The sequence below is a fragment of the Microcaecilia unicolor genome, chromosome 5 (genome assembly GCF_901765095.1).
Source record: "Microcaecilia unicolor chromosome 5, aMicUni1.1, whole genome shotgun sequence".
Classification (NCBI taxonomy): domain Eukaryota; kingdom Metazoa; phylum Chordata; class Amphibia; order Gymnophiona; family Siphonopidae; genus Microcaecilia; species Microcaecilia unicolor.
Genome location: NC_044035.1, coordinates 53,234,153 through 53,252,229, shown reverse-complemented (window position 1 = coordinate 53,252,229; position 18,077 = coordinate 53,234,153). Strand labels below are relative to the sequence as shown.

Genomic DNA, 18,077 nt, shown 5'->3' with positions numbered 1-18,077 from the left:
GAGAGTAGAGGAGAAATGCTGGACCTGGATGTAGGTGATGGGTGAGAGGAGACATGCTGGACATGGATGGAGGGGAGAGATGGGAGAAGAAATGCTGATAGATGGAGGGGAGGAGAGAGAGGAGAAGTGCTGGACATGCAGGGGAAGGGAGGGAGAAGGAAGAAATGCCAGACATGGATGGAGAGGAGAGGAAGGGAAGAGGAGAAATGTTGGACATGGATGGAGGGAAGAAATGCTGGACAAGGATGGAGGGGATAAGAAGAAATGTTGTATATGGATGGAGGTGTAGGGGAGGTGAGAGTTGAAAAGCTGGACATGGATGGAGAGGAGAGGAGGGGAGCTGGAAGGAGAAATGCTGAACATGAATGAAGAGGAGGGGAGGAGAAATATTAGACATGAATGTAGAGGAGGGGAGGAGAGAGGAGAAATGCTGCACATGGAGGGAAGAGGGGGGAAAGGAGAAATTCTGGATATGGAGAGGAGAAAGAAAAAGGCTGAACATGGATGGAGTGGAGGAGGAGAGAAATTCTGGACATGGAGGGGAGGAGAAAGAGGAGAAATGCTAGGCATGGATGGAAAGGAGGGAGTAAGAAGAAATCCTGGACATGGATGGAGGGAAGGGGAAAGAATAAATTCTGGACATGGAGGGAAGGAGAGGGAGAAGAAATGTTGGACATGGATGAAGGGAAGGGGGTAAGAAGAAATGCTGGATATGGATGTGGGGAGGGAAGAGAGGAGAAATGCTGGACATGGATGGAGAGGAGGGGGTAAGAAGAAATGCTGGACATGGATGGAGGGGAGGGGAGGGAAGAGAAGAGAGGACAAATGCTGAACATGGAGGGGAGGGGTGAGAGGAGAAATGCTGGACTCAGATGGAGGGGAGGGGGAGAGGAGAAATTCTGAATATGGAGGAGAGGGGTGAGAGTAGAAATGCTGGACACAGATGTAGGGGAATGGGAGAGGAGAAATTCTGGACATGGAGGGTGAGGGGAGAGAGGAGAAATGCTGGACATGGAAGAAGGGGAGGGCAGAGTCTGGCTTCTCTCCCCCCCCCCTCCACACACACACACTTCCTTTCTCAACCCCCTTCCTCGAGTCTACCTTCTCTTTTTGTTTTTCAAAATTTCTCAGCAACAGCAATTCCCTTACACTGCCCTGCTGCTGGCACTGGCTTTTTCTCTATATTGCGGCCCACCTTTGAGGAAACAGGAAATTATATAAGAGAGGCAGGCTGCAGTAGAGAGAAGAAGCCGATGATGGCGGCAGGGCAGCTTATGGGAATCGTTGCTACCGCAGACTTTTGGAAAATGAAAAAAAAAGGTAGACCTGGGGAAGGGGGATGAGAAAGGAAGGGGGAGAACCCAGTGCATGGCCGGGGGGGGGGGGGGGGTGACGGAGGTAGTTGGGGGAGAGAGAGAGGGTGTGTGTGAAGGGAGAGATGTTGGACTCTGGGGGCACCATCTCAGGCAGCAGATTGCCTTGGGCCACCCCTGGCCTATCTCCTTCCTGGCCTTCTAGCCCAACTCACACTTTCTGCATACTCCCTTCCCCACAGGTCTACAGATGCCGGTATTTCTCTACCCACCTCCCCTCAGCCAAATAGGAAAAGTCATCATACGAAGGGAATTCTGCACATATTCTCTGCTATGCAGTTATGTAGAATTTATCCAAATGGAATTCAGAAAGGGGGGAGGGGGTTCAATAAGGTTGAAGAGGGAGAACAAGAGTTCAAAAGGATTCTACACATCTATGTAGAAAAACATACAATTTCCCGTACTCTTTAGATGTATTTAGGAAAAGAGGTTGGTTTATCAAGTTGTCTTTAGGTATTTCAGCTTTTTCTTCAGAAAAATATTTTAAGTACTTAAAAATTTAAAGTACTTACAAACTTTTGACCTCAGCTACAGCTTCCTGACGGGAAAGTTTCACTTTCTGAAGGTCTTCACGGCGGATACTATAGTATTTCCTTCTGGCCAGTTCTGGTTCAGAAAGATGTGCTTGAGAAATCTCCTGAAGGTACGTCAAGAAGGCAGGCACTGCGATGCAAAGGGCACACACAGTGAACCAAGCACCTAGAATATTAATCCAACAGGAAACGAATAGATTAGCTAGTCTAGTAATAAACTGGCACATACCCATCTGAAATATTAAAAGTAATGCCACACTGGGAAAAGAATCCTGTCCACCAATAAGTTAATTATTCAGCCCATCAGAACATGCATATATTTTGGTAATGTGGCTTCAACCAGTCACCCACTGTGCCAACTATTTCCCATTTCTTGTAAAGTCTTCACCCCCGTGTGTGTAGTTTGCTTTTTACCGTCTAAAAAACACAATTCAAAATGCACTAAAGAAGGAGTTTGTTTCACTACTCTGCCCAATGTATTCTAGTGAAAGAACAATTATAGAAATATTCAAGAAATATTTAAAAAGATATCAAAAGTCTTGATGATATAAGTCTTCACACCCTTTGTTATAGCAAACCTAAATTAGCTGTGGTTCCAAAAGCTGCCTTAACAAGGTCGATAATGCATTAAGTAGGGCCCATCTGTGCCCAATCACAGTAGCTGAGCTCATTGAAATACTCCTGAATAAAGAATCAAGCTGTTTCTAATGTATGAAGTGAGTCTGAAGCAAAAGTCTAAGCATGCCAAATAATTCTGGGATACAGTCATTCAAAAAGTACAGACTAGCAGAAGGCTATATGAAAATCTCAGTGTGTTTGATAATCCCTTGAGGAACTCTCAGGTCTATAAAGAAAAAGTGGTAAACAGTTTGGGCACCACCAAGACCTCCAAAATATGTAACTGTGAGATAAGAAAACTGCTGAGGAAGGTCACAATGAGGCCTAAAATTATTTTTAAAGAATTACAGGGGTCTCTAGCTGAGACTAGTGAAAACATTCTGGCCGATATTCAGCTGGCGGCAGACTGCGGTTTTTTTTTGTCCACCGCTGGTGCTAAAACTGGAAATTCAATGCTGGGCCCTATGCGGGTTTTGGCATTGACTTTCCACTTTTTTAAAAAACTGGTTAGTGCATGTCTGGTTAAGTCAATATTCAGACTTAACCAGCCATGAGCTAGCACATAAAGACAGGACGACTATTTATGCGCTAAACATGGCCGGTTAGCTCTGAATATCGGGAGCTAACTGGACTCCGACTCTGAAATGTCCCTGGAACACCCTCGAAGTTGCCAGCTTCCACTTTGGCACTAACCGGTCATGTTCAGCGATACTAACCGGTTAAGTGCCACTGAAAATGACTGGATAGATGCACACAAGCGAGTTAACCGTTCAGCGGCCATTCCTAGCCAGTTAACTCGCTTTAAATATCGGCCAGAATGACTTTAATAGTTTCAAGATTACTCCACAAACATGGGTTGTATGGAAAGCTAGCAATAAAGGGGTCACTGCAAAAGTAGACCCATATCATGTGCTGCATAGCATTTGCAAAGATCACTTCAGGGACACTGCAACCATGTGGGAAAAGGTTTTGTGGTCTGATGGGATCACAGGGAAACTTTTTGAACTCAATGCTAAGCAAAGCAGTGCGGTGTGTGTGGCCTACAATACAGAACACACACCAAAGGATCAAAAAGTGAAATTACATACCCCCAAAAATGGTGATTACTAATAATAATCCAAAGCAAAAATAGGGACATTTTTCAGCAACCTCAAAGAGTTTAGTATCAAAACACCAAATAAAAGCTGAAATCATAATTTAACTAACAGCACAATAACCATTAAAAATCTCATTAATAAAAAGAGGAAAAAGACCTCAAAAGTCTGCTGTGACACTCTTCTTATGTCAGCAATGTGTCAGCATAAGCTTGACTCCGTTATTATCACTGGTCATAAAAAACCTCCTTTATGAAAACATTATATGCCACTTTGTTTGCAAAAAAAATCATCAAGATTTAAATCTATGGTGGCTTGCGCTTAGTTTCCCTGAAGAAGCTTATAATAAGTGAAACGGAGATCCCCATTGGGACTCTGACATTTAAGCTAAGAGCTTGGTTTTCTTGTTTTAAAATACTTTATGATAAAGAAAAAAAGGATGATTTGCAAGTTTTCATAAATGTATCTTGGTGCACATTACTTATTAAAAATAATTAAGGTTTTTTATGACCAATGATAATAACAGAGTCAAGCTTTCATTCAATGGCACACATAGGGAACTACCAGAGACCAGAGGTTGAGAAATGTATGTATAATTACTGTTTCTTTGTTTTTAATGTGTTACTGTTTTAAGGGCCCTTTTATAAAGCTGCGAGAGGACTAACACACGGGTAGCGAGCGCCAAATCGGCACTACCGCCGGGGTAATTACGAGTTTGGCACACGATGAATCCTGCGGTAGAAAATATTTTTCTATTTTCTCCCGTGGGGGGCATTCCCAGCAGTAATCAGCAGAACAGCCTCATTGGCGCACACTACATGATTACCGCACGGGTACATAAGTAATGCCATACTGGGAAAAGACCAAAGGCCCATCAAGCCCAGCATCCTGTTCCCGACAGCGGCCAATTCAGGTCAAGGGCACCTGGCAGCTTCCCAAATGTACAAACATTCTATACATGTTATTCCCGAAACTGTGAATGCTGCTAGGTCAATGGCTTTGTAAAAGGACCCCTTAGTAACTTAAGGATGATGATTGCATGTTATGGGTGGTCTTTTACTTTTTTATTATTATTATGGAGTTCTTTTCCTAAATGCTGTTATTTGTATTTTGTTAGCCACTATGATTTGCATTTGCAACAATGGCAGGATAGCAAAAGCTAATAAACGATAAACATGTGAAGAGTAAAAATAGGATCTTTCACTTTAAAACTCATCATAGAAAAAGAAAATCAAATTCTGGTGTGACACAAAACCCTGCACATGGACATTCAGAAGCCTCCCATACCAGCACCAAGTTTAAGAGCTCAAACTGCACCAACCCTACCTATGAAATGTCAATCAATTGGGAGAAGAGAATAAGCTGGACTGCTATGGATTCCTACATAGAACCTACAAGTTAACAGAACCCCTTATCTTGGCTTTCCAGAAGGTTTACAATTGCTCCATCAACTTTACCAGGGCAGCAATCTGCCTCTTAGCTCTCCGGGCAGTGTTGGCAATGAAAGAACCTCTCAACACTGCTTTAGAACTTGCTCAAAATAAGTATGGAGCGTCTTTGTATTGTTCATTAAATTGGTCATACTACTGCCACTATTGTTCCAAATATTGCAGCCCAGCAGCTCCCACCACACTCTGCACCCTCATTTTAGTGAAGGGAAATGCTTTTTTAACCAATCTTCCAATCTGGTTTTCCTAAGTCAAAGATAGGTCCAAAACGAACACTAAACTGAGAATTCTAGCCTGTAAATTTATGCGCATAATTTATATGACTTGAGTGGAGGCATCCTCATGGGAGGAGTTGTCGGTTATGTGTACACTTTATAAAATATGTGCAAATGTGTGTATAAGAAGCCGGTAAAATTGTGTTTACAAAAGGTGTGTGTGTGTATTTGAAAGAGGAAGAAAGGAAAGCTAAGTAGGGGGGAAGAAAAAGAAGAAAAGGCCTACATGTCAGAAGGGGTTCAGTGATAGGGAAAGAGCTGGGTCTGTTGAGGGAATGAGAGTTAGAGGAAGGCAGATGAAGTGGGTGGATGCAGAGGACAGAAAAGGGGAACTGGGGAGTGGCCAAAAGACATAGGGAGAAAAGGAATCAAGGAAGGAAGTGGGGGATTGATGATTAGAGGACAAAACCCTGGGCGGAGAGATAAAAAAATGGAAAAAGAAAAGGGAGGATCAGTGTCAGATGAAGGAAAGACGGGAGGGAAGAAAAGAAAAGGAAAGAAGACCTTGGAAAAAAAAGTTAGGAAATCACCACAAGGAAAGTGAAAGAGACTGGCACCAACCCAATTAGGAAATTAAAATGCCCAGACAACCAAAGAAATATTTAGAGGGGCATTTTCAATATGACATCTAAATCCAATTTTGGGCATTTTGCTGAAAACGTTTAAAAATTAAGTGGCAAACACAGCGATTTTTATACCAGAAAAACATCTACCTTTTTGTTTCAAAAATGGCCATTTGCAAGATGTTTTTGTGCTCAGTGTATCTATCTTTTTGGACCATTAAAAAAAAAAAGCCCAAGAGAAAAATACACAAAAACAAGTCATTGGGACGTACGGGGGGGCCAGAATTCTTCGAAGACTGGCCACACAGACACCCCAGAAGAGCAATGGGGCATCCTAGGGGGCACTACAGTGGATTTCACATAAAAGGTCCCAAGTATACATCTCACCATTACCCCCTTATATTGTAATCAGCAGCACTGAGACAGCACATATCAAAAGACAAACACTGCAACTAACAGTGTACAGTGAGAAGCCTCCTACATCGTGACTTGAAACGCCTTTGTAAAAAAGAGTGATTTCAGCTCCTTCCTGAACTGCCCAATTGCACTATATGTAGGTACTGTAGGTTTTTGGTGGGCTTTGGAGGGCTCACACTTTCTACCACACGTGTATCAGTTAGAGTGAGATATGGGCCTAGGTCTCCTTCTCTGCAGTGCACTGCATCAACCACTAGGCTACTCCAGGGACCTGCTTGCTGCTCTAATGGGACTCACCATAACATTTGAAGCTGTCATAGAGTCTGGTATGCACTGTTTCTTTCACATCTCGGGGGGGGGGGGGGGGGGGGGGGGGGGGGGGGGGGGGGTCAGTGACCACTAAGAAGTAAGGGGAGGAATCATGCCTTAATCCCTCCAATGGTCATTTAGGGCACCTTTTTGTGACCTAGGTGTGACTGAAACAGGAGTAGACTTTTAGCCCTAGACATTTTTGCTTTGTTCCATTATGGCAGAAATCCTGCCTCCAACATGCCCCTTTGTGAATTGGATGCAATGCATACGAACTGCATAGAAAAACATCTTCAAAATAGCAATTTGGACGTTTTGGCAAAAAAAAAAAAAAAAACTTTTGGGATGCTTTTCTGTTTCAAAAATAAGCCCCTTAATGACTAGAATGTGTCAACTTTAGGAGATATGTATCTATTTTTGCATAGTACAGGAGGAAATGCATTTCTATTTCTCTTTTACTAGTATTGTTGTACAGGTCCTAGAGTGAGCTTTTTGAGGGGTTCACATTTCCTTTTTTTATTCTTGATTTGCAGTCCTTTATTTTGTATTAAGTGAGGATCTATCCATGTTTTGTATGTATAGTTTTTTGTGTAGGCAGTCTGCAACAAGGATCATAAGAAGCAACTTTTTTAAATGACAGGGATTTGACAGGGGTTGCTAAACTCAGTCATTACCCCTTCACGGACACAACGGAGGTGTCTGCTCAATATCGATGCTGCTCAGCCCCTACTGCACCCACACAGCTGGCACTCAGGGTAGTGATGCTTGCTTTGTTTTCCCAATGGCCAGTGTATTAATGCTTTAGGACCTGGTGAAATATTTGCAGTATCCTCTTTTCAAAAGCAGAGCTGTTGTAATTTGAGTTCTGGAAATTATGATGTTATAAGTTTCTTGTATAGGTTCTGGCAGGCAAGTGTGTTACTGTGCCCGAGACGAGTATGGTATGGTGAGTTATAAAAGTAATGGTCTTACCTCCAATGTCGAGCAATTGTGTGTTACAGAACTGAAGGTGCAGATTGTAAACTGAGATGCTGTCCAGTCCTATATAGAATACAGACTTCAATCCCATGTAGAAGAATTAGCATCATTCAACCATCAGTTACAATAGTAGATTCGTGGATGGCTGATACTAGGCACGGGGGGAGGGGGGGGAGAGAGAGCTCTTTTTGCACAGAAAGCTCTTGGGAGATTTTCTTTAGTGTTTTTCATGGTTAGTTTAAAGGCAGGGGGAGGGCAGTGATGTGGAGGTGAACACAATGTATAGAAATGTCACTCTGGCCTTCCTCTTATTGCCATCCCCAATATTTCTGTCTAGAGATGCTTTGGCTCCCTGGCCTCCTCATCCCCATATTGACTGACCAATTACCCAGCCCCAGAAGATCCTTAGGAGAACCAGCACTTCTGCCCCATGCTACCTCCTCGCCTCACAACTAAAGTGAGCTCAAATTTTAAAGAGAGGGGAAGGGGAAAGAGGGGAATTATCTTCCCCTGGTGCAGTACACACAGATACTGGCTCCAACCCCCTATAACACCTAATCAGTTGGTAATCACTTCTGTACCCATTTGTAATTATGCTAAAACTCTTACCTTTATGTAGTGTGAGCAGCAGGAAATTAAGGGTAAAGCAAGTCAGAAGAGAGCATATGGGCATCTGCCACCTACAAAGAAAGAATTATTGCTATAATATTATCTAACAAGGTCTCAAAATAAAACCATAGGCCATTTTTAAACTAGTATATCAAGAGCTTGAGATTTACTACAAGGCATACCACATACTATCATATAAGGGGTTGACATCATCCGATGGTTCCAGGATGGAACTGCTCTCCCACACTTCAGAACTTAGTGTAAGGTTCTAAGCATGCCTGGCCCTTCCAGTGCACAGTGGTCTCCTCAGCTTTTCCATTGGTTTCAAAGCTCAGCATAAGCAAACTCTCAGGGAGATGGAAAGAGTTGTGTGCCTTATCAATTCTACTGTCTACGGACAATATCTGTTACAGGTAAGCAACACTGCTTTTTCCATTAACAAGCAGGACTGAGTGAGGAACACAAGTGGGTGACTTCCAAGCTTAGGACTGCTCCATTTGATATCATTCTAGTCTTTAGAGCAGCGAACATAATCAATTGCAAGAGTTGTTGGCTTGTAGGGTTAGACTTGACCAAAGGTAATGTCCTGTGCTGAAGCTTGATCCAAACAATAATGTTCAGTATTAAATATGAAGTGAGGAACAAGTAAGCTATGTTGGAGATGGTATTCTATGAGGCAGACTTAACAGAGCCTCTATCGCTGTACTAGCCACTCCTGGGAGAATTATGCATTAAAAATGTAAATTTCTGCGCAAAAATGTAGAAAATTCTGCATACTTCATTTGTGAATTTTTTGTTCTGAATTCCTCTATCAAGTCTCTCTGTGCACCCCTTAGCCTTCCCTGCCTCCCCATTCTCTCTCCAACTCCCAGGAAGAAGATCTCCAATTCTGTGTATTCCCAAGGTTCCCTTGAATGAACATGGCTATTCTCATGTTCACTTACCCCACCTCTCCTTCTCCCCAATCTCCCAGACATAGACCCCACTTCTCCATCTTACTCCCCTCCCACCTCCAACACATACTTCCCCTCACACACATCTCCTCATTTCTCCCCCTCCCCATTATTCTCCCCATTATTTATCTAGCTTGCTTCATAGATCCCCACCTCCATGTCACACACACACATCCTCCAGCTTGTTCCAGTTACTCTCCATCTCAAGTTTGCACAAGCAATCCCCCATCCCCATGGTACACACCCCCACCTTGCTCCAGCAACCCCTATCCTAACACCCCCTCAGCTTGCTCTAGTGGCCAACCGTCCCTGTTGCCCCAACAACCTCTACCTCCACGCTACAACTTCACCTACTTGCTTCAGCTGCCTCCTCACCCCTCATGCACCCTACCTCACTTCAGTGACCTTGCCCCCATGGCACACCTATCCACTGCTTGCTCCAGCTTCCCACTGCTCCCTACCAATATCACAGCAGCAAGATGAGTTGAACACCTGCACATCAGGCCACTCTCTCTTCCTCTGCCTAGACCTCACTTTCATTTGACCCACCTAAGGCAGCAGAGCAGGAAGATGTGACCCGATGTTGAGCCACTCACCTTCTCCTCTTGCCACTGCAATTTCTTGGGGAAGGAATGAGAAAAGCCCCTCACACCAGTGCCTGCACAGAAATCTGTGCAGTAAATGCAAAATTCTGCACAGGTGGGGAATTCTGAGGAAAATTCTGTATTGTGCAGTTGCGTAGAATTCCTCCAGGAATTAACTAGCTCTTAATTTGATAAGACTTGACCCTGGAGTTGAGAAGAGCATTTACTTGTTCAAAGCAGAACTGTACACATGAGCAAGCTAATTTGCTAAAGTCCTTTTCTGCATCTAACATACCAGATTTTTTTGGATCAAAAGAAATGCAAAAGTTGAATAGATATTCTAAAGGATTAAGTTCTTTTCAAGAAGCAGGTGAAAGCCTTCTTTCTGCACTTTTGAAATTCTCTTGAAGGCGATTGAGAGGATCTCTTCATGCTCGTGGCAATATTTGATCACAAAGTTTACATTCCCTCTGATCACTATCAGCACCCAAGCGTAAAGCGAATGCTACATACCTGTAGAAGGTATTCTCCGAGGACAGCAGGCTGATTGTTCTCACTGATGGGTGACGTCCTCGGCAGCCCCTCCAATCGGAATCTTCCTAGCAAAGTCCTTTGCTAGCTCTCGCGCGCCCGCGCGCACCGCGCATGCGCGGCCGTCTTCCCACCCGAAACCGGCTCGAGCCGGCCAGTCCAGTATGTAGCAAGACAATACACTTCAAGGGAAGACACAACTCCAAAGGGGAGGCGGGCGGGTTTGTGAGAACAATCAGCCTGCTGTCCTCGGAGAATACCTTCTACAGGTATGTAGCATTCGCTTTCTCCGAGGACAAGCAGGCTGCTTGTTCTCACTGATGGGGTATCCCTAGCCCCCAGGCTCACTCAAAACAAGAACCATGGTCAATTGGGCCTCGCAACGGCGAGGACATAACTGAGATTGACCTAAAAAATTTACCAACTAACTGAGAGTGCAGCCTGGAACAGAACAAACAGGGCCCTCGGGGGGTGGAGTTGGATCCTAAAGCCCAAACAGGTTCTGAAGAACTGACTGCCCGAACCGACTGTCGCGTCGGGTATCCTGCTGCAGGCAGTAATGAGATGTGAATGTGTGGACAGATGACCACGTCGCAGCTTTGCAAATTTCTTCAATGGAGGCTGACTTCAAGTGGGCTACCGACGCAGCCATGGCTCTGACATTATGAGCCGTGACATGACCCTCAAGAGCCAGCCCCGCCTGGGCGTAAGTGAAGGAAATGCAATCTGCTAGCCAATTGGATATGGTGCGTTTCCCTACAGCCACTCCCCTCCTATTGGGGTCAAAAGAAACAAACAATTGGGCGGACTGTCTGTGGGGCTGTGTCCGCTCCAGGTAGAAGGCCAATGCTCTCTTGCAGTCCAATGTGTGCAGCTGACGTTCAGCAGGGCAGGAATGAGGACGGGGAAAGAATGTTGGCAAGACAATTGACTGGTTCAGATGGAACTCCGACACGACCTTTGGCAAGAACTTAGGGTGAGTGCGGAGGACTACTCTGTTATGATGAAATTTGGTGTAAGGGGCCTGGGCTACCAGGGCCTGAAGCTCACTGACTCTACGAGCTGAAGTAACTGCCACCAAGAAAATGACCTTCCAGGTCAAGTACCTCAGATGGCATGAATTCAGTGGCTCAAAAGGAGGTTTCATCAGCTGGGTGAGAACGACATTGAGATCCCATGACACTGTAGGAGGCTTGAAAGGGGGCTTTGACAAAAGCAAACCTCTCATGAAGCGAACAACTAAAGGCTGTCCTGAGATCGGCTTACCTTCCACATGGTAATGGTATGCACTGATTGCGCTAAGGTGAACTCTTACAGAGTTGGTCTTGAGACCAGACTCAGACAAGTGCAAAAGGTATTCAAGCAGGGTCTGTGTAGGACAAGAGCGAGGAGCTAGGGCCTTGCTGTCACACCAGACGGCAAACCTCCTCCACAGAAAGAAGTAACTCCTCTTAGTGGAATCTTTCCTGGAAGCAAGCAAGATGCGGGAGACACCCTCTGACAGACCCAAAGAGGCAAAGTCTACGCTCTCAACATCCAGGCCGTGAGAGCCAGGGACCGGAGGCTGGGATGCAGAAGAGCCCCTTCGTCCTGCGTGATGAGGGTCGGAAAACACTCCAATCTCCACGGTTCTTCGGAGGATAACTCCAGAAGAAGAGGGAACCAGATTTGACGCGGCCAAAAAGGAGCAATCAGAATCATGGTGCCTCGGTCTTGCTTGAGTTTCAACAAAGTCTTCCCCACCAGAGGAATGGGAGGATAAGCATACAGCAGGCCCTCCCCCCAATCCAGGAGGAAGGCATCCGATGCCAGTCTGCCGTGGGCCTGAAGCCTGGAACAGAACTGAGGGACTTTGTGGTTCACTCGAGATGCGAAGAGATCCACCAAGGGGGTGCCCCATGCTTGGAAGATCTGGCGCACCACTCTGGAGTTGAGCGACCACTCGTGAGGTTGCATAATCCTGCTCAGTCTGTCGGCCAGACTGTTGTTTACGCCTGCCAGATATGTGGCTTGGAGCACCATGCCAAGACGGCGAGCCCAGAGCCACATGCTGACGGCTTCCTGACACAGGGGGCGGGATCCGGTGCCCCCCTGCTTGTTGACATAGTACATGGCAACCTGGTTGTCTGTCTGAATTTGGATAATTTGATGGGACAGCCGATCTCTGAAAGCCTTCAGAGCGTTCCAGATCGCTCGTAACTCCAGGAGGTTGATCTGTAGACCGCGTTCCTGGAGGGACCAGCTTCCTTGGGTGTGAAGCCCATCGACATGAGCTCCCCATCCCAGGAGAGACGCATCCGTTGTCAGCACTTTTTGTGGCTGAGGAATTTGGAAAGGACGTCCCAGAGTCAAATTGGACCAGATTGTCCACCAATAGAGGGATTCGAGAAAACTCGTGGACAGGTGGATCACATCTTCTAGACCCCCAGCAGCCTGATACCACTGGGAGGCTAGGGTCCATTGAGCAGATCTCATGTGAAGACGGGCCATGGGAGTCACATGAACTGTGGAGGCCATGTGGCCCAGCAATCTCAACATCTGCCGAGCTGTGATCTGCTGGGACGCTCGCACCCGCGAGACGAGGGACAACAAGTTGTTGGCCCTGGCCTCTGGGAGATAGGCGCGAGCCGTCCGAGAATCCAGCAGAGCTCCTATGAATTCGAGTTTCTGCACTGGGAGAAGATGGGACTTTGGATAATTTATCACAAACCCCAGTAGCTCCAGGAGGCGAATAGTCATCTGCATGGACTGCAGGGCTCCTGCCTCGGATGTGTTCTTCACCAGCCAATCGTCGAGATATGGGAACACATGCACCCCCAGCCTGCGAAGCGCCGCTGCTACTACAGCTAGGCACTTTGTGAACACCCTGGGCGCAGAGGCGAGCCCAAAGGGTAGCACACAGTACTGGAAGTGGCGTGTGCCCAACTGAAATCGCAGATACTGTCTGTGAGCTGGCAGTATCGGGATGTGTGTGTAGGCATCCTTCAAGTCCAGAGAGCATAGCCAATCGTTTTGCTGAATCATGGGGAGAAGGGTGCCCAGGGAAAGCATCCTGAACTTTTCTTTTACGAGATATTTGTTCAGGGCCCTTAGGTCTAGGATGGGACGCATCCCCCCTGTTTTCTTTTCCACAAGGAAGTACCTGGAATAGAATCCCAGCCCTTCTTGCCCGGATGGCACGAGCTCGACCGCATTGGCGCTGAGAAGGGCGGAGAGTTCCTCTGCAAGTACCTGCTTGTGCTGGAAGCTGTAAGACTGAGCTCCCGGTGGACAATTTGGAGGTTTGGAGGCCAAATTGAGGGTGTATCCTTGCCGGACTATTTGCAGAACCCACTGATCGGAGGTTATGAGAGGCCACCTTTGGTGAAAAGCTTTCAACCTCCCTCCGACTGGCAGGTCGCCCGGCACTGACACTTGGATGTCGGCTATGCTCTGCTGGAGCCAGTCAAAAGCTCGCCCCTTGCTTTTGCTGGGGAGCCGCAGGGCCTTGCTGAGTCGCACGCTGCTGACGAGAGCGAGCGCGCTGGGGCTTAGCCTGGGCCGCAGGCTGTCGGGAAGGAGGATTGTACCTACGCTTACCAGAAGTATAGGGAACAGTCTTCCTTCCCCCGAAAAAACGTCTACCTGTAGAGGTAGAAGCTGAAGGCTGCCGGCGGGAGAACTTGTCGAATGCGGTGTCCCGCTGGTGGAGAGACTCTACCACCTGTTCGACTTTCTCTCCAAAAATATTGTCCGCACGGCAAGGCGAGTCCGCAATCCGCTGCTGGAGTCTATTCTCCAGGTCGGCGGCACGCAGCCATGAGAGCCTGCGCATCACCACACCTTGAGCAGCGGCCCTGGACGCAACATCAAAAGTGTCATACACTCCTCTGGCCAGGAATTTTCTGCACGCCTTCAGCTGCCTGACCACCTCCTGAAAAGGCTTGGCTTGCTCGGGGGGAAGAGCATCAACCAAGCCCGCCAACTGCCGCACATTGTTCCGCATGTGTATGCTCGTGTAGAGCTGGTAAGACTGGATTTTGGCCACGAGCATAGAGGAATGGTAGGCCTTCCTCCCAAAGGAGTCTAAGGTTCTAGAGTCTTTGCCCGGGGGCGCCGAAGCATGCTCCCTAGAACTCTTAGCCTTCTTTAGGGCCAGATCCACAACTCCAGAGTCGTGAGGCAACTGGGTGCGCATCAGCTCTGGGTCCCCATGGATCCGGTACTGGGACTCGATCTTCTTGGGGATGTGGGGATTACTTAGTGGCTTGGTCCAGTTCGCAAGCAATGTCTTTTTCAGGACATGGTGCAAGGGAACAGTGGACGCTTCCTTAGGTGGAGAAGGATAGTCCAGGAGCTCAAACATTTCAGCCCTGGGCTCGTCCTCCACAACCACCGGGAAGGGGATGGCCGTAGACATCTCCCGGACAAAGGAAGCAAAAGACAGACTCTCGGGAGGAGAAAGCTGTCTTTCAGGAGAGGGAGTGGGATCAGAAGGAAGACCCTCAGACTCCTCGTCAGAGAAATATCTGGGGTCTTCTTCTTCTTCCCACGAGGCCTCACCCTCGGTGTCAGACACAAGTTCACGGACCTGCGTCTGCAACCGCGCCCGGCTCGACTCCGTGGAGCCATGTCCACGATGGGGGCGTCGAGAGGTAGACTCCCTCGCCCGCATCGGCAAAGCTCCCTCCGCCGACGTAGTCGGGGAGCCCTCCTGGGAGGTGGCCGCCGTCGGCACCGCACGCGGTACTGACGTCGGGGACCTCACCCCGGGCGATGGGCCAGCCGGCGCCACACTCGACGGTACCGGAGGCGCAAGCACCGCCGGTACCGGAGGGGTAGGGCACAACAGCTCTCCCAGAATCTCTGGGAGATCGGCCCGGAGGCTCTCGTTCAGAGCGGCTGCAGAGAAAGGCATGGAGGTCGATGCAGGCGTCGACGTCAGAACCTGTTCCGGGCGTGGAGGCTGTTCCGGGCTGTCCAGAGTGGAGCGCATCGACACCTCCTGAACAGAGGGTGAGCGGTCCTCTCGGTGCCGATGCCTGCTGGGTGCCGACTCCCTCGGCGACCAAGAGCTCTCGGTGCCGACACGGGGAGGGGACCGGTGTCGATGCTTCTTCGACTTCTTCCGAAGCATGTCACCGGAGCTCCCCGGCACCGACGAGGAGGACGTAGAATCCATCCGTCGCTTCCTCGGGGCCGAGACCGAAGAGGGTCGATCTCGGGGGGGCTGTACCGCAGGAGCCCTCAGGGTAGGAGGAGACCCACCCGAGGGCTCACCGCCACCAGCAGGGGAATGGACAGCCCTCACCTGCACTCCACTCGATGCACCACCGTCCGACGACATCAGGAGACGAGGTCCCGGTACCACCGACGTCGATGCAGCTATCCGATGTCTCGGCGCCGATGCAGAGGGCCGATGCCTCGATGCACTCGATGCACTGGCAGCCAAGGGTGAAGGTCTGGACGCTGATGACGTCGATGCACACGATGACCCCGGTGCCGATGCCGACGAAGAGCCCGAGAACAAAACGTTCCACTGGGCTAATCTCGCTACTTGAGTCCGCCTTTGTAACAAGGAACACAGACTACAGTTCTGGGGACGGTGCTCGGCCCCCAGACACTGAAGACACGAAGAGTGCCTATCAGTGAGCGAGATTACCCGGGCGCACTGGGTGCACTTCTTGAAGCCGCTGGAAGGCTTCGAGGTCATGGGCGGAAAAATCACGCCGGCGAAGTCAAAATCCGAAATGACGAATTTGGAGCACCAAAACTTTAAGGGAGAAAAAATCTCGACCGAGGCCGAAAGAAGGCCTACCCCGACGACGAAAGAAAACTTACCGGGGCAAAAACTGGAAATACGGGAAGGGAAAACGAGACCCCAGGGGGTTTTCGGAGCACTTCCCGACAAATTTACAGAACTTTTCGAAGAAAAACACGTCAATATAAAACGGACGCGCGAGGTCGACTCTCCGGGGCTCGACACGACAAAAAACACAGCCGTACCGAGTGCGGACGAAAGAAGGGACTGGCCGGCTCGAGCCGGTTTCGGGCGGGAAGACAGCCGCGCATGCGCGGTGCGCGCGGGCGCGCGAGAGCTAGCAAAGGACTTTGCTAGGAAGATTCCGATTGGAGGGGCTGCCGAGGACGTCACCCATCAGTGAGAACAAGCAGCCTGCTTGTCCTCGGAGAAAAGGTACTTAGCAGGTGTATCAAAATTCTGGATCTTTCTACTGCATTTTGAGCAGGGTCTAAAACTTGAATTCAACAACATATTAATGCCTCTTTAAAAGAAAACTACTAAAAGGAAAAATAGTGAAAACAGCATTGCCGAAACAGCAGAGATTTTACAGGAGAGCTTTATTTTGCATCCATTCAGCTGAGTGAAAAAAATCTTCGCTAATTTTGTTACATTTGTACCCCGCGCTTTCCCACTCATGGCAGGCTCAATGCGGCTTACATATTGTATACAGGTACTTATTTGTACCTGGGGCAATGGAGGGTTAAGTGACTTGCCCAGAGTCACAAGGAGCTGCCTGTGCACAAGAAGGACTCTGCATGCTCAGAACTTCACATTAAGTTCTCAGCTGTAGCATAGTGGTTCTGTCTCGGAACTGTCTAAAGATGTCACCCACTTATGTTCCTAATAGTCCTGCTTGTTGATAGAAAATAGTTATTTTGAGGTATGTATGCAGGTGAAAATCGTGCATTTATCGTCCATTTTCAAAAAAAAAAAAAGTCCAAGTGAAAAAAGCAGAAAATCAAGCCATTGGGATGTAGAAGAAGCCAGCATTCTTAGAAGACAGGCCACACAGACATCCCAGGACAGCAATGGGGCACCCCAGGGGGCACTGCAGTGGACTTCAAATAAATGCTCCCAGGTACACGTCTCATCATTGCTCCCTTGTCTGCTGAACCCCACACCACTACAATAACCCTTATGGGTGAAGGGGGCACCAATATGTGAGTACAGTGGGTTTCTGGTGTGTTTTGGAGGGCTCAGTTTCCACCACAAGTGTAACAGGTAGGGAGAGGTATGGGCCTGGGTCCACCTGTCTGAGGTGTACTGCACCCACCACTACACTACTCCAGGGACCTGCATGCTTCTCTGATGGACCTGAGTATAACATCTGAGGCTGGCATAGAGACTGGCAAGTAATGATTTTAATCACATTTTTGGAGGGGTGGGAGGGGGTTAGTGACCAGTGGGGGAGTAAGGGAAGGTCATCCCTGATTACCTCCAGTGGTCATCTGGTGATTTAGGGCAATATTTTATGGCTTATTCGTTAATAAAACAGGTCTAGATCAAAATATCCAACATAGCCCTTGATGTTTTTGTTTTGTTCCATTATGGCAGAAAAACATCAAAGTGTTAGGAACACCCAGATCCTGCCCTTAACATGCCCCTGACATGTCCTCTTGTGAAGGACTTCATACAAAAATGTCTAAAAAATTGTTTTTGAAAATACTAATTTGGACGTTTTTATGACAAATGTTGCTTTATGCCACCTTTTGGATGTTTTTCTCTTTTTAAAATGAGCCCCTAAATGTTCAGAATGGCCAACTTTTCATGTCAGTCTGCAAATTTACATATTTGAACTTTTGTAACTTTTTTTTTTTTTTCACATAAAAGGATGGGGTTTGGACTGTTGTTTTACAAATTGTTTGCTCTAACGGAATTCACTAAAATCTCATTTTTTTGTTTCTTTTGTCACCTTTTCCCAAAGATGGTCACATATATGAAATAATAGGGGAAATCGGGGGGGGGGGGGGGAGCAAAAACTTTTTCAAATCAAGGGCAGGCCTTCCTGGG

At 47.7% G+C, this 18,077-nt stretch overlaps 1 protein-coding gene across 1 annotated transcript in view; it reads right to left on the bottom strand.

The window, feature by feature from the left end:
* ZFYVE27 (zinc finger FYVE-type containing 27) overlaps nucleotides 1-18,077 on the bottom strand; it is a 198,841-nt gene that overhangs the window by 164,022 nt on the left and 16,742 nt on the right. The window contains exons 3-4 of the mRNA XM_030202901.1: nucleotides 8,218-8,288; nucleotides 1,886-2,072 (exon numbers count right to left, since the gene is read on the bottom strand). Of these exons, the coding sequence (XP_030058761.1) occupies nucleotides 1,886-2,072; nucleotides 8,218-8,288 (258 nt within the window). The remainder of the gene's footprint in view (nucleotides 1-1,885; nucleotides 2,073-8,217; nucleotides 8,289-18,077) is intronic.